General features: G+C 40.9%; 3 protein-coding genes across 3 annotated transcripts; 2 read left to right on the forward strand and 1 right to left on the reverse strand.

Annotated features, from left to right (window-relative positions):
- Positions 1 to 317: 317 nt before the first annotated feature.
- On the reverse strand, positions 318 to 10,412 carry LOC6557646 (E3 ubiquitin-protein ligase listerin). Its single transcript, XM_001985603.2, has 14 exons — positions 10,344 to 10,412; positions 9,502 to 10,280; positions 9,252 to 9,431; positions 7,470 to 8,514; positions 5,654 to 6,973; positions 5,353 to 5,585; positions 5,096 to 5,279; positions 3,948 to 4,223; positions 3,443 to 3,886; positions 3,259 to 3,370; positions 1,523 to 1,734; positions 811 to 1,002; positions 586 to 753; positions 318 to 524 (listed from the first exon to the last, which is right to left on the reverse strand). Exons 1-14 carry the CDS (start codon positions 10,389 to 10,391, stop codon positions 465 to 467), a joined length of 5,253 nt encoding a protein of 1,750 aa, XP_001985639.1. The 5' UTR covers positions 10,392 to 10,412; the 3' UTR covers positions 318 to 464.
- On the forward strand, positions 1,843 to 3,441 carry LOC6557849. The gene is made up of 2 exons (XM_001985604.2): positions 1,843 to 2,765; positions 2,919 to 3,441. The coding sequence occupies exons 1-2, from the start codon at positions 1,901 to 1,903 to the stop codon at positions 3,230 to 3,232; spliced, it is 1,179 nt and encodes a 392-aa protein (XP_001985640.1). The 5' UTR covers positions 1,843 to 1,900; the 3' UTR covers positions 3,233 to 3,441.
- Positions 10,413 to 10,711: 299 nt separating the features above from the next.
- LOC6557709 lies at positions 10,712 to 13,067 on the forward strand. Its single transcript, XM_001985605.3, has 4 exons — positions 10,712 to 10,915; positions 10,972 to 11,136; positions 11,193 to 11,556; positions 11,621 to 13,067. Exons 1-4 carry the CDS (start codon positions 10,784 to 10,786, stop codon positions 12,985 to 12,987), a joined length of 2,028 nt encoding a protein of 675 aa, XP_001985641.1. The 5' UTR covers positions 10,712 to 10,783; the 3' UTR covers positions 12,988 to 13,067.
- Positions 13,068 to 23,399: the final 10,332 nt, after the last annotated feature.

Raw genomic sequence — 23,399 nt, forward strand, 5'->3', positions numbered from 1 at the left:
AATGACTCGCAAATTGTAGTTGCCGTTCAACATGCATCAGCTTTCTATTTTTCAGACAAAACATAGATCACACTACTCCCAAGAGAATAATTGTTGCACTGCTTGCAAGCACAGTGTTTCATATATATACATATACATAGAGAAACATGGATACACTTTACTTGTGCCATGCACATTTAGTATACATACTCATTCCAATATATATAAAAAAATAAGTATGCAATACCAATTTACTGTACTTTCAAATATAAATAAATATATATATAATAGTATATATATTAACAAAACCATTAAAAGTGCCAGTAAACATGCAAAAGTTGAAAATTAAAACTATTGCGAATTTATTGCGGTTATACACCGATTTACAGGAAGGGGCCAAAAATTAAATCTATTGACTATCGCCAAGGCTTTCGTTGTGCCGAGTTTAATACGTGTCGATGAGCTGGATCAATGAAGTGTATCAATTAGAAAACATTGCGGCAAATGGGACAGGTAGATTTGCTACTGGTGGTGAACCATTTGTACTGCGGGAAAGAATTTTTTGATAAGCGAGGCATTTCTAAATTGAATTTTTAGCAAGCTCACCAAACAGGGCCCGTGGAATTTCTTCTTGCATGTTTTGCACGTTAACTTTGGTAGCTGGCAGGTGTCCTGGTGTATGACCGTGTAACAAACATAGCATTCCTCCACGCCTTCGAACTTCTTATCCAGATTGTTTTTCCACAGCGTCAGACCATCGTAAATAGTGCCATTCTGTTCAGCAATCAGTGAAATTATCCCATATTTTATAAGTCAAAACTCTACACTCACTTGATGCGTTAAAAAGATGGTAAGCTGCATGCCAACATTACGTGAACTGGCGCGTCCGCCAATTTGCTTCCCACAGTCGACTTTGACAGCGCCAAGCGGATAATTGGGAGCCAGTGTAATGACCAGCTCCATACGTGCCTCATCGATCGCATAGACAGCCAACACTTCTCGAGTGGACGTGTGCACCGTCACCTAAAAATATAATAACATTATAATAAAACGGATTGACAATATTATGCATACTTATATAGGTAGGCTTTACTACTTCATACTATCTAGCTAACAAAAATATGTTTACGTTTACTGAATTAAATATTGATATTATACGAAAAAAATTGAGCTTATTTATGTAAACCAAATACTGTTTATTGAAGATATAACTTCTTGTGTATTCTTAAATAAACAAAACATTGACTTCAAGCTTGCCAGCTGAAAAATTGGGTAGACCATAAAGAATTCCATTGAATTAATTGAGAGCACCTTTCTCCTAACTAAGTAGCTTTTGCTGCTGTGTGCTTTCGTTTGAGTGTGAATATCAAAAGTTAACGGAGTTTATGTTGCGACATGATACCGTTGGAAATCTTCCGAGCCGTTGTAATTGTAGTGCTATTGCTCGGCATCGTTACGATTTTTGTATTACGCGTTGGCATCGAGGAGACGATTTAGAGAGACGTGGTAGCAACTAAAGAAAACTGAAAGCAAAGCAACCCACCTGCATATTCTCATGTTTCTCCTTGCGATTTGCGATTGCCTTCAACTCCTCGCTGCAGATCAATGCGCTCACGTAATTGGTAGTAAGATTGTCCACAAAGTTCTTCTGCCTGGACGGACTGGTGTTCCACCATTTACGCACCACGGCGGGCAACTTGCGCAACACTTCTGTATACAGGTGGCAAGCATATCGCTCCAGAGAGAGGTGAGGATCTGTGCCGAGAATAATGGAAATCAATTTTAGAAATACCTTGTTATATAAGCAGGCCGTTACAAACAAATTCACAGGACCTTGTAGACAATATAAAATTAGTTTCACATTGTGATACATTTGTTGTGTTGTTTCTTTTGCTAAATAATTTTCAAATTTCTCTCAAAAATGGAGAAAAAACCATTGAACTTTTACAAAATCGCTAGCGAGGCGCCAGCTCGCGAAATTAAGCTGGATGCCGAGAAGAAGAAAACCGTCGCTGAGATCATCGACTTTACAAAGTTTCCCAGCGATCTTGCGCCGCCAGAACGTAATGTCAAAAAATCGGCAGTCACTGTGGCGGATGAGTTAAACGCACGCCTCGCCATGGTTCAGTTGCGACCAAATCGCGCGCCGCGAATTAAGCGTTTGGTCAGGTCACAGATAGCGGAGCCGCAACATATGTATAAATACTTTTGCGTGTGTCCACGCTATCATCCCTGCTACGTGCCCTGCCAGCACACCGGCCAGATTATTATCGATCGCGATATGCTGAAGCGGGAAGAGCACACCTGCTTCCTGGCGACACCAAAAAAGAACTTTTTGTCACCGCTGCGGCTCAGACGGCCGCGATACATAACCAAGAAGATCTATGTGCCCATATGCACGGCCCGCATGGAGCGACTGGCTAATCCGCATCCGATGCGAGTCAAGGATACATTTACTTATTTCAAACATATTCTCTCCCAACGTCATCTGACGGCGCTGGAACAGCAGTTGAAACCCAAGCCTCCCGTTGAAGCGATGACCATGGAAAAGGCAATGGAGTATTTGGAGGAGGAGATGAGACAACGTCGCGTCCAAAGACAGAAACACAGAAAACGCTGCAAGGCACTAAGAAACCTGATTATAGAGCGTCAACGCAAGCAGATGATGAAAATTGTTTGCGTTCTCTTTGAGGAAATGAAAGAATTCCTTTTGAACGACCAGTTCATCATTGACGAGCAATCGCCACTGTCTGCTGTGATATTGGAGCGCATCCAGGAATTTACGGGTGAGTTCAGTACATAAGTAAGTAATTTGTATGCTGAATTATATATTTGATGACATTTGCGGATCAGTTTAAATGTTATAAAAAATAATATTTGGTCTTTACCCAATTACCTGCAGGAACAACATTTATTTATATTATTTTTTGCATTTGCAGAACAAGAGTTCTATACTACAAGCAACTTGCGCGACTATCAACGTATTTTGGCCAACAATCTCACAGTTTGGATAAACAAGTTCATATCTAACTTGAACATATACATGGCACCCAAACCAATGCCCGTGGCGCGCTCAATGCATGACAACGATGAAAGATTTGTACCAGTAACTGACTTCATTTCGCTATCAGAAGATAATTGCGAAGAAATGATAAGTGATTTGAACATTGGCATGAGTGAATATGAGGACTATGATGACGACTATTTACGCGATGTGGAGAATCTGCCCTCGGAAGAGACGCTGATTAATTAACCAAAGCATTGAATGCCGTTACTCACCCTTCAGTTGAGACCAGCTAAGCTCCTTGTAGACACCATTGCTAATCACCTTGGCGCTATGGTTCTTCAATATGTCCATCGGCATGGCACGAAAGAGGAAGTGCAGAAAATTCTGTCAATTAATTATAAAATTTCAAGTTTTAACAAATCATTAGTAAACATGTAGTGTCGGCTAAGATCTCACCTCTTCGAAGTGATTGTCGTTCAACCAGCTGGTGTAGACGGATCGCAGTGCAACTGGCGACTTGGCGCAGGCATTTATAATACAATCCCATATTAGCAAATAACTGTAGGCGTCGTGTCTGTCAATTGGCTCTAGATCCTCCAGTTCGGTCAGCTTGAAACTGAACTCCTTCAAGTATTTGCGTATAAGTGCATCATAGCGATTCAAATAATCCTCGAAACGATTGAGAAAATGCCACTTGGAGATTGTCGAAGATGCAGCGGTATCAATGTTATCGCTGTTCTTATCATTCAACTCAATATCGTCAGCCACAAACTGTGGCGTCAACTGGCGCAAAGAATGTACCGCATTAAGACGAACGCTGTGCTGTGAGCTGTGAAGTTGTTTCAGCAGGAAGTTGCACAGATAGTCCAGTGTCAGCTTTGAGCTGGGTGCTTTGGCGAACTGCGTGAAAAAAAGCAAATTGAAATAGGCAATAATTTAATTGTAATTAGTTCATTTGTACCCCATAGACAAAGCCGTATTCCACCATTTCCAGCCCTGGCATTAGACGCTCCAGCAGTGCTTCGTAGCACACACGGCGTTCTGTCGGCACAGTTGATTCGTGAGTCAGATCATAATATGATTTGAACAGCAACACGTTGACTTCCCGGGCAAACAAGCTCTCCCACTCGTCGATAACATTCTTCAGGAGCTGCGTTGAGCTCTTTTGCTTCTCCGAGCGTATAAAAGTAATCAGCGTAGCGAAAAGTTGATACACAGCCACAACGAAGAAAGATGTCTACAAATTTGATAATATAAAAATTAGGTAGTTAACATAGCCTATAATAATGTTATTATAATTAAGTATAATTATATTTATTATTATATATAAATTAGGTGGTTAATATAGTTCATAATAATAATATATCTTCTTTTTTTTTTTTGTTATTATACTTAATATTGCTTATTTATGAATATACATTAACTGTAAATGTAACTTAGTCTCGGGCACGCCGAAGATTACATAAACTTTCGCAGACTGGAGTCAGCATGCTCACATATAAATACAATATTCATATCATAAACCGACAGATTGTTCCAATATAAGATACACGATAGTGAAGGTCTGCGAGCTGATAAGCATGAGTTCTTGGATGAAAAACTTCTTTTTTTACCGAGAAATCAAAATAAACTTACTAGTTGTGTTCCTAACAATTGAGCACTAATTATCAACATCGAACATATATATATAGAATATAGCTTCCATAGGAGAACAATCAGTCAGTTTTTTAAATTTCTTAATTAAGTCTGTGAGAGTTTGTAATCTTCGGTGTGCCTTATATAGTCATTCTTAGAATTCTTATTCTGTCCATAACTTTAAGTAACAAATTATGGAAGATAGAGGTTCTAAAAAATGATCCACGATATTTTTAGAAGGTTTAATTATGTTTGAGCTTCGAATAAGTTTAATCGTCAATCTTGGAGCCTGTTGCATATTGTATTCAATTGATACAACATTTTAGAGCTACAGTCACAATATTTTAAAGGAAAAGTACAAATAATCTCTTTTTAAGGTTCTGCACCCGCTCGCTTTTTTACCTCAGGTAAAAATTATTTAAAAAAAAAATGGTGAGGTTCTGTGCACAAAGTCACACTTTCTACAATACGCACCTTTGGATCGCTATAATGTTTCATAGACTTGGAGACCGTCAGCACCCAGGAGCTGATGCCAATGCGTATGGCATCCCAGTTTTTTATGGTTAGCTCATATGGAAATCGTTGCAGAATTTCGTTGAGCAGTTGAATTATCTCTACGGTATTTAAGACTGCTTCGTAAGGCTGCTTAAGTAACTCACTGAAAAGTGATTAGATTAATAGTAATTAGTACAAATTTAATAGTTATTATTCATAAGATTTGGTAATCTTACACATTATAGTGAAGCAGCTCTTTTTGCACACTTTGTTGCTCATTAACTCGTGTCAAAAACTGCAGCGCTGAGACAATAATGCTGTGGTCCGTTGGCTCATTGAGCTCTGACTGGAAGTTATTGAGCAGCAAGCAGCGGAAGACAGCGGCCTTAACCCACATTTCAGGTGGTTCCGTTCGCATAATGGCACTATTTAAGCTAAGCGCCTTTTGTGAGAGTTTTGGCAGCAAATGCTAAAAACAAAGAACCAAAAAAATATAATAAAAGCTCATTAGTATTTGAATCAGCATCCATTGCTCACCTGCAAAGTCATCACATAAGCTTTGAGAGCACCTTGCGAGACCAGCAGTTCGGCGAGATCCTCGTGCAATAGAATTGCGGCGCTTTCCTCAAAAGCCGCATATTGTGCGTGGTGCACCAGACAGCCCAACAGACGGCAGCTCATCACACTCTTCTCTTGCGCTGCTGTCTGCTGTAGTCGCTGCTTTACAATGTCCACCAATTCACTGCTGTTGCCCATAAGGCAACGAACCTGTTCGGAGAGGCACAGCACAAGCTCTTCGCAATCGGCACTCAACTGGGGACTGACTTCCAACCAGGTCTCTGCAGCAGCTGCCACCTGCATGCACTGCAGTAGTTCTAAAATCAAGGACTCACTCCACTGCTTGAGCAGATTTGCATTGGGATCACAGTAGTCTTCGGTTAGCTCATCCTCGCCCTCGTTTGACTTCTGTGCCAGCGGCGGACTGTTGACGCGGCAGACTAGCTTGCAGATGGTTGCAAAATTCAGTGCCGTGCGTCGCAGCAGAGGTAGAATATTAAGTTCATCCAAGGAAGCGCTCTCGAGGATTGCTCCCGGACTGATGGAAATCTTCAAGGTCTCCAGATAAACACAATGCTGCTCGAATTGCAGCACACTATCGATTGTCTTCACTTTAGAATTTAGCAGGGCCACAATGCTCTCCTCTATGCGGGATGAGCGCTGCGACTCCTCCTCAATGTTCTCCGTGGAGCAGATGACGAATTTTGCGATAGCCTCAGCCATGCATTCCAGACTGCTGGCATCTATCTCAGCATGCTGTGCCATGTCTTCCACAATGTTGGCACAACTGTGCAGCAGATCGTCGTCGATTTCGATGTCCTTGCTGGAGAGCGCATCCTGCCAGCAGGTGGTTATTTCCCATAGTGTGTCCTCCGACAGATAATCGCACGTTCGTCGCTCCAGGCTAAACTTGTATAGCCTCAAAAATACATGCTGACGCACTGCCAGAGAGGAATTCTCCTTGCTACATATAACGGGCATAATCTGTGCTATAAAGCTCCCACACACCTCAATCATCTCGCTGGCATCGGATTGCTCCAGTGGTGCGCACATGGCCAGCAAAATTTTGTCAACGGTGGACACATTGATTAGAATATCACCGGTGTCCGTTTGAAAGAAACACTTGTGCAGCAAGTTCAACTTATCGCGATTGTTATCCACAACAACCTCCTCCGCAATGCGTCCGATTACAGCACAAGTCTCCGGGCTGGCGAGCATTTGACGAACGACAGGCTCTGTGCATAGTGGGTAAGAGAGCAGACGATGCAGCAACAGATTCTGCACGCGATGCTGTTGGATCTGCAACAAAATCATTTTTATTAATTTACTTTATGGGCTTTGTGCAGTCTCAGTCTGGCTGTCTGTCTGTACGACTGTAAATATATTATTTAAACTGCGAATCAGATTGATAAGACTGAAAGATTCCGAGAGATCACTTTAGTCGTTTCGCGGATGTTTTGATTCCAATTTAGCAACGCTCTTGAGCAACATTATTTTTTCTGTTCCCTCTAGAATTATTCAGTAATGATTATAATAGAATTTATCAATTTATCAATTCACAGTCCTATATTTCTATCATTAACAACTACATTTTAAACGTATTGTCTCGTGAATAATATACATGCGTTTGTGGTTTTGCATCTACTAATGCATACTATTTTTTTCTCGGTTTTCTTCAATTCATGCCAGACCATTAAATGATATATTAAATTAATAAATAATAGTTATTCTTTTAATTGACATTTATAAATTAAAATTTAATTTAATTTAGTTAATTTTCTACTTTTTTACTTACTTTCAACAAGTTTTCAGCAATGTATTCGAAACGTGTTTCTGGCTTCAGCAGCGAGAGGATCTCAAAGAGTATATCCATCACAGACTCGCAGGAGTCATCACTGAGCTGTTCCAACAGCGCCACAAATTTATCCAGTGTAGCATGCAGCTCACCCGCTTCCGTTAGACTCTTGTAGAAGTCGGCATCCGAGAACATTTTGGTCAGCGTGCGCACCTGGCTGATGAAGCGAACGGAGGAGCTGGTCCTGCTGCCCGCCTTGTCCATGCAAATGCAGACCAGCTTAACGACCAGCTGCTTGAGCTCCTTTTGTATGAAAGCGGCCGCTTCGTGCACCTTTTTTGTGGGCGTTGAGTGTTGTGAGCTCTGATCTGTAGTTTTTTCCCCGTCCGAGTCCACGAATTTGACGTTCTGCGTTTCGAGGCTGGGATTGGCCACATGCAAATCCTGCACCAGCATCAGCACATGTGACAGCAGCTGCTCATTGACATCTTCAACAGCGAGATCCTGTGTGACCAGCTCAAAGATGCGCGTCCAGAACTTATTCAATAATTTCACATACAGAGTGCTGGAGCTCTTATCGACATCATTATTGCACTGACGATCCCAGAACGCAATAAGCGCCGAAGTGTGCTGAAAGAAGTACTTAACATGGGCACCATCACTGCGCAGCAGTTGTCCTATGGGCTCCAGCAACTGCTGCTCGAGCAGCCCAAAAGCAAATTCCTCCACTTGAGCCGTGCGCAGCGTATTGTTGTTAATCTGTTGCAGCATAAAGCGCAAACACTCAAAGTAAGCATTGTGCATGAGGGAAGTGTCCGATTTGGAAAGTGGAGGATCATGTGTTCCCACAACGGCTGTCTTCAGGTCATCAAAGAAGCGCTGATAGAACTCGTAAATATCTAAATCATGCAAACTTTCAACTGTTATTTTCGATAGAAACGGCAACAGATTCGGACAAATGGCCTGAGCATTGCGATTAAAGCCATTCCGCAAAAGGGATGAGAGCTTTGGCAGCAGCGCCTTGCGAATATTGAGCGAAGCGTACCTAAAAAACAAGACAAATTGGTTAATAAATAAGGGAAATTCTCGAAGTCTAACTTTAAACTTAAGCTTTTTATATATATTTATTTACTAGTCGCCATGCAATGAGCAATGCAGAAATAATAATACGATCTAGGTGAGAGTCATCAGTAATTACATACACAAGAACAACTAATAAAAAATATTTGTATCTATATAAATCCGGTTTATCTATATATAGCTCCGGTTGAAATAATAGTAGTGCACACATATGTCTTGGAAAATGTTAAAATATTGGTATAAAAAAAAAAAGGTAAAAAAATTTTAAATCATTCCCCGATGAGCAACCAACCATTTGTCGCATTGCTGAATTCAATTTTTGTACATATTGAATATTTATAAGGTGTCTTGATATTCAACAGTTCAATGTTTGCCATTTTATCACCATAAAATTCTTTTGGGTAAACAATTAAGTGACTAATGTATTATTGGAGTTAATAATCTCTTAATAAACTCGTTCAGTTTTAAATATTTCGACTATTTTCACCAGCAGTACTATTGCTTTGACCGTGTCATAATTGTGACACTTAGATTCAACAGCCCAAAAGAGATGCAACAAAAGTAATCGGTAAAATACAAAAAGGGATATGAAGAGATATGTCGAAGAGTCCAAGGTTTTATGCAAATATTAAGAATTTTCATTTTATGAAGCAGCATATCTATTATTTTGACCGCAACTGTGTATAATCAATATTTTCATACCAATCTTCGTAGTTGCTTTGCAGCAGCAGTACACAGCCCCAAACGTGAGGTGCAACTAGTGGATCAGCATCGTCGATGAACTGAAAACTGGCCGTGATCAGTTGCGATTTGTGAGGCGTGAGCACCTCAAGCAGTGTAGGGCATTGTAGCAGATGATAGATGCACTCAAACCAGGCGGCTCTACAATGAAAATAAACACTCAAATAAATTTACAAATGTTTGCCATTTGGTATGGTTTTATTTTTGTTACTTGATGGCTGGCTGCTTGTGCTTGGCAAAGGTCCAGAACTTCTGATGCGCCAAAAGTGCGGTTAGGCCTTGCTTCAATTGATCCTGTTCTGTCGCCTGCGCTGTTTGCTCCATGAAGAAAGACAAGACCTTGAAGCTGCTGATGACGACACGCTGATACTTTTGCTCCGACTCCTCCGGCTTGAGACTTTTGCCCACTGACAGCGTCGCCGGCGTATGGAATGTCAAGTTGCGAGTGCAGTACTCAATTATCTCGTTCTGGCAATGCAAGCACACTTCACATGTGCGTGCGAAAGTCTCTCGGAACGAGTTGCTGGCTATGCTCGCGGCAGGCGCATAGCTGTCGTAGCGACTGGCCAACCAAACGGGCACTAGTTGCTTGAGGAACGGTGCCATGGCACGCTTGCATTTCGAGACGAGTAGCTGCAGCACCAACTGCGTCTGCTCGCGCACCGAGTGCTCAACGTCATTGGCCAGATTGTGATAGTATTTGGGCCAAAGGGGCAAAATGTTCTTCAGTGCATCCAGATCCGAGTCTGTGATGAGTTCGTGCAGCTCTTGCAGCGCCTTCTTCTTGGTCATGGGATCCTTTTTAGACAGCTTGCGCAGTATGATCTGTGTCTGTGGATCGATGCTGGCATCAAATGTGTCCGGCATTTGCTCTGCGCTGGCGAAGCCAGGCGCAAAGGGCACCAAGTTTCCATCGGCCTGCGCCGAGAAACCCACAAATATGGGCGTTGTGGTGCCCAGCAGCTCAGCGGAGCGACTGCTGCTCGACGGCTAATGACAATTCCAACATAACAGATTAGTCATCAGATTGTCTGGCTCGGCTTTAATGCTTACCTTTGCATTGTTTTTGGTGCGCGGCGCTTGTTTCGTTTTTCCACCCATTCTAACACGTTGGACTAAGTTAGCAATGTGACCGTACGGATCTAAATGTGAAAACTCATACAGTCACACAGTCACACATACGCCTCGAACAGCTGCTTAGTATTTTCTTAGCCATACTATTATTGAGTACTTTTCGCAATCTGCACATAAAAAGGTATAATAATAACAGACTCACATATGCATATATTATTAACAAAATCAAATGAAATTCGTATCCCCACAATACTTATTCGAACTAAATTAAATGCATTTTTTGCTAGGTGATCAACTATCGATATTTTTGCAGAACTATCGATTAATAAGTAATATTGCCCTCTGTCAAATCTCACCACCATTTGACCGCACGTGTTACATTTGTTTTGATTCGAATTTTATTAAACAAATTGCATAAAATGTCGAAATTCTTATCATACTACAATCTATTTCCCATACCGGATCCCAAAGAGTTTCTGGGCATGGCTGCAGACAGAGAAAAGGGCAATGTGATCACAACGCTGGCACGCAATGTTGTTGTTATTCTAAATGTGAGTTGGAAATTTTAAAATAACCAAAATATTAATAAGCAAGCAAACAATTTCAGATCAGCACACATAAGCAGCTGCACAGCTGGTCCCTGCCAGAGAAGCTGTCTACGAAAGTCATCTACGATGCACACAGTCACAAATACGTCGGCGTCTTTGGCAACCACGCGCTTCGCCTCTGGGATGTGGACACAGTCGATGTGGCCAAGTGCAAGAAGCTAAAGGTTCTTTTTAGTAATTTTCTGTTTGGTGAATTATTGACAAGTATCCTTGTACACAGTTCCAGAAAAGCATCGCCCATGTGGTGGCCACAGACGAGGAGGCTGTTGTCCTATATAGCGATGGCTTCTGCCAGCCGCTGTCAAAAGCTTTGGAGTCGCGCAAGGATCAAAAGGAGAACACTGCGGAGCAATTGGCCTTGGCTGCCAGCAAGACGCTGAGCAAACCAACGGTGCACTCGCTCCCCGACGGGCAAAAGGTACTCACCTACTTTGAGGAGAAACACGCCACCGGCGAACTGTTCCTCATGCGGCGATCACTGTCCAATTTACACAAGCGAGCCTATGTCATCAAGAGGGAAGTTGTGCGACTAACTGGCCATGCCGTCATCGAAGGCGATGCAGGCCCTCAACTCATGACCATTTGTGAGTAGCGATATATTCTTGTAAATAATATATATTGATAAAAATTGAATCTTGTTTGCCACAGGGTCGGACAAGCGCATTTTCATGCTAAGTCTCGCCGAGCGCTCACACGAAACGGCACCGGGTCAATTTGTTTCGATGCTCGCCGAACTGAATGTAGAGAGCAAATTGTCGGTTTACGGATTGTCGCGCAACTTTGCGGCCATTTACGGGGCCAACTATGGCCAGGAGGGAGCCTCGTTGCTGGTGTACAACACCCAGTTCAAGGTAGTCAATGCCAAGCAGTACTTCAAGGTTTATTTGGACTTCTCGCGCCTGTGGGCGCGCGACGAATACATTCTGCTTGCTATGGGCCAGAACATTGCCGCGGTACGTTATCGCATGAATGACGAATTGCTGGTGGATATGCTCGGCTCACAGTTGAGCGATGCCCACTTGACGCCCATTGAGCTGGACCACATAAACGAGGAGGAATCCCTGGAGGCGGCCATTAAATTTGCGGGCAACAGTCGCGTGCACAACACCGTCAAGCAAGCCAAGCTGTTGAAGCAACCGCTGGCCGATCTGCCGCCAGCCAATGGCAAAACTGTGGCCTTTGAATCGTCTGAAATATCGCAGCATGAGGTAAACGAACTCATCAAACAGCACGTGGATGGTGAACTGGTCCATGTGGACAACGGACTGGAGGACGTCAATGTAATGCTGATGAGCAACTATTTCGATACGGGACCACAGAACTTGGCGGTGCAGTCAATTGTCAGGCAACTGGAGCGCAGTGGTGCTGGTGAACAGGAGATAACAGAGAAGCTGCTCACGCTATTCATTAAAACCCAAAACACAGAGCATGTACTAATGTGTGTGAGACGTTACATGAACATCTCCGAGCACATGCTGGCCTGGTGCTTGCGCTATGCGCTGGACACCACTTCAGCTGCTTCTGCTACCAATGGCGAAGCCATGGAAACAGAGGACAAAGGCCAGGCATCGTCAGACAATGAACTGCTTAATGCGGTTCTCGCCTGCAGTTTCAATGCAGTTGCCATTGAGAAGCATCTGAAACAGCGCCTGGAACTCTCTCATGTCCAGCGCTTGCTCAGCCATTTGTACATGCTAGCCACTGCAAGGGATGTGCTGCTCGAGGAGCGTCCCAATCAAAATACGGCTTGTCTTGGCAACACGATCACAGAGCTGCAAGCGTTTCAATGGTTGGGCGCCCTGTTGACCTCCCACATTACGTTATTAACCATCTCTAAAGATGAGCAGCTGAAGGACGTGCTGACTCAGTGGTCGGAGCTGTTCCAGCTTTACGCGAATCTTTTGGAGCCACTAGCGACGATAGTGCCGCTGCTCAGCAACATTATAGAACGACGCAAGCCCAGGAACCCATACCCAACCATGTGGTATGGCATTGAGAAGGTTAAGCTGTATTAACCATGAGCTAAACAAACCCTTTTCAGTTCTTCTTTAAACTTGTTGCTAAACTTAAGCTAAATAAATGTAGAATTATCTAATCAGCAGTTTATGGAACTATAATAACGAAGGCTGAATAAGGCAAGATATAGCTCTGACTTTTTGTTGAGGTTTGCATTCATCTAAATTTAACCTGTATTGGAATCAATCCGCTACTGACATTCGGTCAAAGCTTTGCTTATAGACAACCTTCAACTAGATTATTTAGCGAAAAAAAATATTTGAATGTTAATTTTATGGATCCATGTCTTACACTTGCGAAGGCATATTTATGTCTAGCAAATGTTAATCAACTGTGATTCCATTCCTCATGGGGTAATTATTTGTAGTATTCTTAGTATATTTTTGGAAGTAACTCGTTGAACTAGAATAAAAACCCTTCCAGAGTTTAAAAAAATGTTTTTCTGACGCATTGAAGGAAACGTCTCTGAATCCACAAAGTATATGTATTCATGATCTGCATCACTAGCCAAGTCAATAAGTCATGTCCGTCTGTCAACTTATCTGTTTCTATGCAAACTAATTATTGAGGTTTAAGACAATCTCGATTAAACTTTTTCCGATTTCTGTTAACCATAACAAAAAAAACATAGGTAAAAGGGAGAGCTCTAAGTTGACATACATGTCTCAACTGCAGATACACGATATATTTAGTTTGAAGCCAGACGTAAAACATTACACATCTGATTTGTAGGGATATATAATCTTCAGTCGAAGATAACCTTTCTCTTGTCCTTCAATAAGTCTATACACCTAACGTATATCTGAGGCCCAGCTGAAAGCTAAAATGGTCCAAAAAATATATTTATATTTTCATTCACATCTTTGAGCCTAATGAAAGCAAATTAATTCAAACACAGTAGATATGCACTTTGAGGCTAACATTAAGACTACTTAGTGCCAGCTGCCATCTGACTGAACAGCTAAAGCTTGCCATTAGGCTTAAGTCCGTGGATCACATGAGCGCTGACCAGTTGAGCTGAGTTGCAGAGACTGTCTTTTGACATATTTTCATCAAGACGATGACAAAGCTCTTAGTCAACTTCATCTCTAGCTTCAGCTCAACTCCAACATTTATTTCGGCCTGAGTCTTGGCACTTTCTCTGCACCTTTCCCAGATTGAAATCCGTGCGTCGCTAACCACTCGAGAGCGATGACCAGCCAAAAAAAGAAAAAGAATTGAAAATTGACCGGGGGACCTGGTTTAAAAATAACTCGCCGTTTGATTCATTTTGTGTTGATTAGACGTGGGTTGGGAGCTCGTCTTACTCAAACTAGGGGCGTCTTGCGTCTCTTGGACTTATATGGCATTAGAGAGACAAGTATTTAAATTACAAGCGCTTAGGCAGCAACCTAAAAGCATCGTTTTTATTTGGTTTGATTGTAAGCTGAAGATTTATCGCGTTCTTGGACTCTGTGGGGGGAAAACCTGCTGTAACGTCATAAAACCGAGATAAATTATTTAATTTTCGATTTCCTAAAACCATTAAGCAAAGGCAGACGCCTAGCTACCCCAAGATGCCAAGTCATACCAAGACCACAAGAGCGACAGTGATGACAGTGCTGGAGAAAGAAACAGAGAGGGAGATATATATAAAGCGAATATGAAGCCCTTATGTACATATAACCAGACTGATACTTCGGGTTCTCTATGTGTATGTATGTACATGGCCATAATGAAGGTTTCTGCTGATGCTGCGTTACTGCTGACCGTTGCCTGCCCTTGGCTGCAGTGCTAAGGATACAGATACAGATACTACGGATACAGATACAGATACACACAACAACAAGCATACGCCTACCTGTGCGCAGGTAGCGCTCGGCAGGTAACTCTTTGCCCGCGCAAACAGACAAACATCCCAGCACTCTCTACACACACATGCTCTCACACTCACACACACAAGTGCTGGTGCAGATGCGAGATACTTGTTACAAACAAACGTTAAGAGATGACGACGATGAGGATGAGGGAACAACGACCACGACACGCTACCCCCAACAACAACAACAATAACAAGAACAGCAACAGCATTTAAGCAGCGTCATGATCATCAGGTTCGGGCCATGGACGAGGGCAAAAAGACTCAGCAGCCAAGCGCACCAGCATCCAACCAGGGCTGGGCGTTTTCAAAAGCAGACACTATATCCGCAGCCTTAGTTATTAAGATATTGTGTTAAGAAATATAACCTTTTGGCTTGACAATGTATATAAAAAACAGAAACAATAAATTGGAATATTGAATCTTTATTTAAATAAAAGTGGTCAGTTTTATTGGGTCTACATATTTGTGTGACTCACACAATTGTGTTTTCCCTTCAAGAATCTAGAACATATATTAATAATGATAACATATAATTATGATATATATACATTTTGCCTTTTCAATATCAAGAAAGCTATGTCTAAGGTCTCACAATGAATCATTAAAAGTGAATGACTTGTGTGTTTCAAATTATGAATCAAGTAAATGTATTTTTATCATTTTTAAAAGTTAAATTTTCAAAAGGCACTTTTCTAAATAGCTGGAGAAAGCTATATTATCCAGCTCATAAATGCAATTTTGCTACATTTAATAATAATAATACTTTTCTATCACGTAGCTTAGAAATTCAAGTACCAGCTGTGAATGATAAGTCCAGTAAACTAGTTAGATATATAATATGCATAATTTTTTTGAATAAATTAATGGAAAATTTTTTGTTGGTTATTTGAGTGGGTCTCTGGATGGCATATATTGCAATTATAATAACGAATTTCTGCAAAATTGTATTTGAATTTTTGAAACAAACAGATTGAAATGCCAAATTCGATCTCTAGCATATAGAAAATCATTAAAAACCATTTGCTGTGCCTTGAGCAAAGAACAGAAATAAATCGATTAAGCAAACATTTAGAGACAGAAGATTGATATTGATTTAAAAAAAAAAAATGCTTTTCATATGCATATATACACATGTATTGATATGTAATATATTTTGGCTATAATGTGCATCCCTGGCAAAAACCTGACAGATTGCAGCTGCTGCTCCGTGGGCCTCTGTGTAAGCCGAAGCGAGTGACTTGGGCACCACTTGGCTCGCAGTCCGGCCTGTGCCTGTGCCTGTTGCCGCTGCCTGTTCCTGGGCTTGTGCCTCTTGGCTGTTGCCTTTTCCCGGGTGCCTGTGCACAAGGCATCTCGTCTTTGTCCGTTCCTTTGAAATGTTATTCATTTTGGTTATTTTTGTTGCCACACAAACACATATGTACATATAGACATGCACAGACAGATGCATATATGCATGGGTATGTATATAGTTGTGATTGTGAGCACACTCTTTCCTTTTATTTCTTTTTTTTTTTTTGTATTTTAACGACAACAAGCCGACCGGCATTATTTTTAGAATTTTTAAGTCAAACGTGTTACCATGCTGGGTGAAACTGGCTTCGAGGCAGCAGCCACTGCTGTGGCAGCAACAACAGTACCAGTACCAGCTAAAAATGCAATGAAAATGAAGCTGCGGCGCTGATTCTGACTCTGGTGTTCAATCTCCTGTCTTTTGTCTCCCTTGTGTAACCAAAGGTAAAACTGTCTGTCTGCATAGGTGTGTATCTCTGTGTGTGTGTGTGTTAGTGACTTGGCATTGTTACTGTTCTCTGACTTTTTAATGCCAATGCCCAAAACTCGTCGGCCAACAAAAATAAAAAATTGTATCGATCGTTGCCATTGCCTTAGCAGGGTTTCGGTTCTTTTTTTTTTTTTTTGTTCAACGTTTGTGTTCTGTTTTTGGACCGTACGCTTTGCTCGGCCGTTCTACGCAGCAGCAGCAGCAACAGCAGCGGCAGCATCATCATCATCAGCAGCATCGGCATCGGCATCGGCATCTCAGCCAGCGCCAAGGGGGTACAGTTTCGCTTCGAACTGAAAAGTTATCATTTTTTCTTTTTGTTTTCGTTTTGGCCGCTTTCTTTCGAGTTCGAGATCGTTGGGGCGGCTGCCTTAACAACATTTACTTAATTTATTTTTATTTTTTTCTTCTTTTCATTAATTTGATTTTTTTAATTGAACGTCGGCGTCGCTGTTCTCTTGCTGCTTGTTTCACAATCAGATTATTGACTTTTCGGGTTTTTTTCTGTCGCATTCGTTCTTTGTGTACATTATTCAAATGTATTTGGTAAGCCATTGTTTAGGCCAAAACATGTTTTGTTTAATGACTTTTTAGTAGTTTGACTCTGGATCTGGCTTTGCCAGCGCTGGAATACTGAATAGCGTTGCTGTAGCTCAAACCGTTCAGACAGTTCTATTCAAGTGATATACATAGTAATGGGTAGAGTTCTAGATGTGGTCAAGTAAAGGTTGTTAAAGCAGTACCAGCCACTTTCAGACCCAGGTGACTGGGGGCCATTGGGCATTATTAGACATGCTGATGCTTATTAACTGGTCCAATAGACAGTCGCCGGTTGGACGTATGTTAAGCCGCGACAAAAAGCCAGCATATTGGCTATGGAAATGATCTGGCAACTGGTACAACTGACAACTGAACCTACTGTCGAGCAGAAGTCGGTAGCACTAGAAATATGCTGTATATAACTAAATGATATGCATATGCAAATCAGTTCTATCGGCATTGCTGCTACAAGATAACTATGATAGTATTTATGAGTTTATTAGTTAAGATATTCAAGAAGTACTCAAAGATATTTAAACAAATATTCAGTTTTTAATCCTAAACCTAAGATTTAATTGGCTATTTGTATAAGTTTATTTTAATATGAATCAACGTATTCATAATTTTTTTATGCCGCATTTTGATAAATATATTAATTTTTGTATGCAACTACTTATATATTAATTTGCCTTATTAGTCAATATATGACTATAAAACTGTTTTATGACTTGGATTGTGTGCTTATTTATTTTTAAATGTTGGTTTTCACTTACTGAAATAATGGTTAATGAACATACCCAGTAACTTTTGCTTCTAATAAATAACATTTGAGAACTAATTTACACTTTAGAATAAGAAATTCAAAATTAGGATCGCTCTTTAACTTAAGGAAATTATTAAATATTCTTTAAAAATAATAAAGAGCTGAAGAACTCAATAACAGTAACAACCAAAAAACCAAGAATAACGGTAAAAATCAACCCCTACTTACGTTTTAAGCTGAACTGAAAAATAAGTTACAATTCAAAGATTTCAAAAGCCATCTGTAAAATTAAATTAGTCAGTCGAAATGAAGAAACACATTAATTTATTCAATATGATTTACTTCATTGATATATTGCATAATTTAAAGTATTTCTGAAAAAGTTTCCAACAATTCAAAAAAGGAATTTAATTTATGCAAATTATTATTTTTATTTAACAAAATGGGAGTTCGAAATATTCAAAATATAAATCTATGGAATTCGAGATGTGTCTGTGAATCTACAAACATAGTTTGATAACAGTAAGATATTCAAATTTCAATGATAAAAAATTTCATTGAAAATATAGATCATGTTCTGTAATTTTCTTCTTTGCGACCATTTTCTTTGTTGTTTGTTTAGATATCAGTTCCGAAAAAATTTTCAAGTTCAATTTAAATAGAAATTAACTCAGATTTTGGAGATGCAGCATGTAGTTAAACATAATATACATAATATTGTTGAGAAAAAATTAGAAGCAACTTCCGCATTGGCCCTTAGTTTAAGTTGAGGCACATACAAAATCAAAAATTGATGATATGCAGACACAGTCAGAGATAGAGTTACTCGAAGATCACACGGCCCACAAATTCATAGAAACGAAAACCCACAAAAGGCAGAGACATTGACATATTTATACATCCATATATACACACATTAAAGTCAAATATTTTCTCTGCAACGTTCCCAGAGTCGAGGAATATAATAATAAGCCAACAACAACCAGTGACGGACCAAACCTCACGCTTGCTTGCCAGACAAATCGGGAGATCGCGACGTTGGAACTTTCTGTGTCTGTTATTTTTTTCCTCTTCCCGGGGAAGGGGTTATGCAAACAATGCAAAATTTTAGACGATGGTCGTAGACATTAATTGAGTGTGTGGGTGCTAGAGAAAGAGATAGATAGGGAGAGGGAGGGGGAGGGGGAGAGTGGGTAAGAGAATGAGGCTAACGTTTCGCATGTCAATAGGTTAAACATAAGTTCGTTGTCTAAGTCTTTTGTTTTTTATTCGCGTTCTTCCCCTATTATACTTTCTTTCAGGGGAATGCTAGCAAGAAAGCGAAATGCGAGAGTATTGTGAGCTTAGCGCTTAATCATTTTCTAGCGAAAAGATGGTGAGCAACGAATTGTTGAATGCATAAGTGTCAGTCAGTCAACCGGGCACCTAAAAAACACACTATTTCAGTAAAAACCGAAGTCATCTATTGCTTGTTTAGCAGCATCTACAAATTGCTAACCATATCCGCCAGCAGCCAGGCCGACATTCAAAGTGACTCAGTATCTCACGTATATTATTCAAGAGATTTGTCGTTTTTCTGAAGGTTTTTTGCTGATTTTGGTACATTGCGGTTTATTGTTTTTTTTTTGTGTTTTTTGGTTACAATTAAAAATTCCTTTGACGCGTTTGTGCAAAAGCAAAAAGCCCAAAAGCAATTTGATCTTTAAATTTAAGCACGTTTAAATCAAAAGAGCACACAAATACTAACCAGCCAGGCGATCATGTGCATAAGTATTGCGTGCTGTCTTTCAGCTATGTGCATGTGCGTGTGTTTGTGTGTGTGCTTGTGTGTTTGTGTGTGTATATATAAAAGCTATGTATCTATCTACATGTTAAGCCCACACAGACAACGTTGGGGCAGCGACGCCAGCAGATGACTTTGTGAAATTCGAAAGGCGGCAGCGACGTTGCCGTTTCATACCCCAGTCTACCCCTCTCCCCCTTGCATGCCCCTCTCATCGCTCATCGCTGATCGTACGTAGTGCTGGTTGGGCCATTATGTACTTTAAATTTAAATTCAATTGACTTCTTTTATGATGCCAACGGGCGGCGGCCACGCCAAAACGTGCCAAGAGTTGCGCTCACGTAGCCGGGGCCGTTGTCGTCGTCTCGATCCGATCTTCGACGCTCGTCTCGGTTTCGGTCTTCGTCGTCGTCGGCGTCGTCGTCGTCGTCGTCGTCGTCGTCTTCGGTGTTTGTCTTCGGTTATGCGGTAGCCTCTGTGCTCGGCTCATTGGCTACGCCTCTGCCTTTTGCCATTTGCCTGGCAATTTTAACGGCCATTTCTTTGCGTCGTCGTCATTGTTGTTGTTGTTGTTGCTGTCGCTGTTGCCACGCATGCGGCAGCGCAATCTGCGTCAGCGTCTCTGGCTCTGTCGTTGTAGTCGTCGTCGTCGTTGTCGTCGTAGTCGCTCTATCTTGGTAACGTAATTTTGTTGTTGTTGTTGTATTCTGGCAGTTTGATCTTTGCCATAAAAGTGATTTTTTCCCCCTGCTGACTGTTGCGTGGCCATTGCGCTACAGCAAATTGTGTGCTGTACTTTTGTGCTAAAGAAGCTGCATGATTTATAGATTGAAGTCGCCTGTTCAGCAAAGGTTCAGCAAAGGTTAGCATAACTATTGAGTCACTGATTTTAGCACTGATTGAGAAATGTTCTTCGCACTTAGTTATTGGGGTTAATGAAACATGAGCATAAGCGGCGATATCTACGCTCAGTGGGAGACAACAACACGATTTAAGATAATTTACGACTTTTTTTGTATATCCAAGTCTTTGCTTATGTAAGAGAGCCAGATTAAAGATATATCCAAATGCTTATTAATATACCCAAATGAAAAATAAAAATACATATAAATAACACAAATTCACAATATATTTTAACAAATTATAATGAGAATTTATTTTCCAGGTCAATTTCCATTTCTCTATAATTTTCTGAACTCAAGAAAAACCGAACTTTTAATTTTAGCAAATGGAAATTAGTGGTGCAATAAAATAAATCCTTAACATAATTCTTGATTTTGCATATATATATATGCACATTGTACATAATATGATCCTTCCGTATCCTTACTAAGCTTAATATATTATTAAAAATCAGCTGTCAAATTTCGCACTTTTTATTTAAGCTAGGTAATACGCTCGGCCGGCTCTAATTCAGCTCTTACATCTCAGCTCTTGACTTTTTATCAAGTTTTGTTCGTTGGCCGTTTCTTGCTGTATTTCTTTAAATTTTATTTTTTATTTTTTGGCAAAAGTCAACTGTGCGCTTTTGCCCGGCAGGCAACAAACTTGCTGCAGACAAACAAAAAAGCATTCACATTTGAGTGTTTAACTGGTTTTTAGCTTTGATCATTTTGCTGTGCTATGGCCGCCACATACAGGGTGTCGAATTACTTCTGCATTAGGCTCCACTATCCATTTAGTCGAAGTTATTCTGATCACATATACCAATGTGATCGATAGGTTAAGTAAAGGCCAGACTGAGATTGCATCGTTGTAGGCACCCTGTATAACCAACGTAATGTCCACTTTTGTTAATTTCAGCTTGCGTACAATATAATTTTCAGCATTTTTCACCCGCATTGTTGAAATTCAAAATCAATAGCAATAGGCATTACACTCGCACACACACACACACACTCAACACATACACAAGTCATTAGACAGCGTCTTTGGAACAGGGTGTATGTCTATACAGATTCTCTATTTGTGTCTGTGTCTGTATATGTATGTGTACATATATATGTATGTATGTACACCTTGCCTCACTCACACAATTGTACCTGTCTTTAGCTGTGCCTCTCATTTGGCGGGAAATCATAGCCTCAGCGAGCACTCTCCGAAGCAAAAACAAAAACCCGAAAATCAGGTAACCAACTCAGCTCAGCTCGGCTCAGCAGCAGCAACAGCAGCAGCGACGCCGACGCCGATGCCAACGTTTCATGCACAACACACACACACACACACATACTTACACAGGTAAGCGATCAGATCATCGTCGTCGCTGTCGTCGTGGGCCACACCAACGCAAAAGTGGCTCACATTCAGACATGAGAAACACACTCACACATACACACACACACACACGAACACACACATGAACACCTTGGGCACAGGTAAATCTTTATATACAATGTGGACGTCGACGCTGACGCCGCCGCCAACATCGCTGCCCGTCTCAAGAAGCTGATCAGGAGCCCGTTTGTCGCATTTTTACCAAAACTGAATTTAGTTTAGAAGCGTTTGGCGGCGTTGAAGGTGTGTGCAAAAGAGCAGTCCGGTGCCAGATCTCTGCTAGCCACCATAGCATACCATAGAGAGCGCTACATACTCATACACTCATACAAACATACATACATACGACGCATTTAGATTCAGAATCTGAACCAGAAGCAGAACCATTAACGTTACTCACTTAGGGTCTCTGTTGCCTGATGTATGTGTCAACAACATTTGATACTTTCAATAAAAATAAACGATTGAGATTTCGTTGGTTTCGCAAGTGTTTCGCAGTTCAAGTGCAGTTACCAAAACGTGTGTCAACACTCAATATATCTACATATATACTCGTGTACATGAGTATAAAAGATCGAGCAACTCTAACGAATCGTTTCCAGAGCAAACAACAGCTGTCATAATTAACTGGCTGTGGCGCCCCAATGGTTCTTCAGGTATGTCAGTCATTTGCATTCACAGCTGTTAAATATGTATATGCAACTCGAAATTCCTACACACACATACTTATATATACACATTGTACAACGGGCACATCCGGCTATGAAGCGATCCGCACACGTTTCCAGAATTTTCAAATCTGTCGCCATCGTCAGCATCGACCTCATCACTTATGCATAGGCAATTTCTGTGCTCGTGTCGCCGACTTAAACGTGTTTTGGCCCAATAGAAATCGAATCAGCGTCGCTTAATCGTCAATCGGCAATCGTAGATCGGAAATCGTAGATCGGCAATCGTAGATCGGGAATCGGGAATCGGCAGCGTCAACGCATTTGCATATATCTATCAGAAGTATATATACTGCAGTCTGACGTTATTTATGTACATAGCGTGCATCTAGAGTGGCGCATTCTTATAAGTTCTTCAAATATATTTGGCTGCATGAGAGCACTCAGTGTAAAGATTTGCGTCATCTGTCGGCTTATTATCCACGACAGCGGCTTAGACTTAGGCATAGACTAGACTAGGTGCGGCTTATTTGTTGAGATACAATGTGTTGAATTTCCAGCAAATTCAAGGCAGAATGTGAAATAGCAGTAAAGATGGTCGCTCCCAACATGGAGTTAACAGCTATATGCGAAAGCAAAAGTGAAAATTAAAGTGTGGTCAGAACTTAATTTCTTATGTGGTTGAGATTGATGAGGTATAATTGAGAACTTGAAAAATTGACTGCACATCAAATTTAAA

This window comes from Drosophila grimshawi, unplaced genomic scaffold, assembly GCF_018153295.1.
Source record: "Drosophila grimshawi isolate 15287-2541.00 unplaced genomic scaffold, ASM1815329v1 contig_78, whole genome shotgun sequence".
NCBI classification, from domain to species: domain Eukaryota; kingdom Metazoa; phylum Arthropoda; class Insecta; order Diptera; family Drosophilidae; genus Drosophila; species Drosophila grimshawi.

Bases quoted from the DNA above. Each gene is read 5' to 3' on its own strand.
- LOC6557849 (XM_001985604.2), top strand. From the start codon at position 1,901: ATGGAGAAAAAACCATTGAACTTTTACAAAATCGCTAGCGAGGCGCCA. The intron at 2,766-2,918 runs GTGAGTTCAGTA...TTGCATTTGCAG, and splicing joins GCGCATCCAGGAATTTACGG to AACAAGAGTTCTATACTACA.
- LOC6557646 (XM_001985603.2), bottom strand. From the start codon at position 10,391: ATGGGTGGAAAAACGAAACAAGCGCCGCGCACCAAAAACAATGCAAAG. The intron at 5,586-5,653 runs GTGAGCAATGGA...CTTTGTTTTTAG, and splicing joins CTTATGTGATGACTTTGCAG to CATTTGCTGCCAAAACTCTC. The intron at 4,224-5,095 runs GTGCGTATTGTA...TCAAATTTGTAG, and splicing joins AACATTATAGCGATCCAAAG to ACATCTTTCTTCGTTGTGGC.
- LOC6557709 (XM_001985605.3), top strand. From the start codon at position 10,784: ATGTCGAAATTCTTATCATACTACAATCTATTTCCCATACCGGATCCC. The intron at 10,916-10,971 runs GTGAGTTGGAAA...AAACAATTTCAG, and splicing joins ATGTTGTTGTTATTCTAAAT to ATCAGCACACATAAGCAGCT. The intron at 11,557-11,620 runs GTGAGTAGCGAT...TGTTTGCCACAG, and splicing joins CCCTCAACTCATGACCATTT to GGTCGGACAAGCGCATTTTC.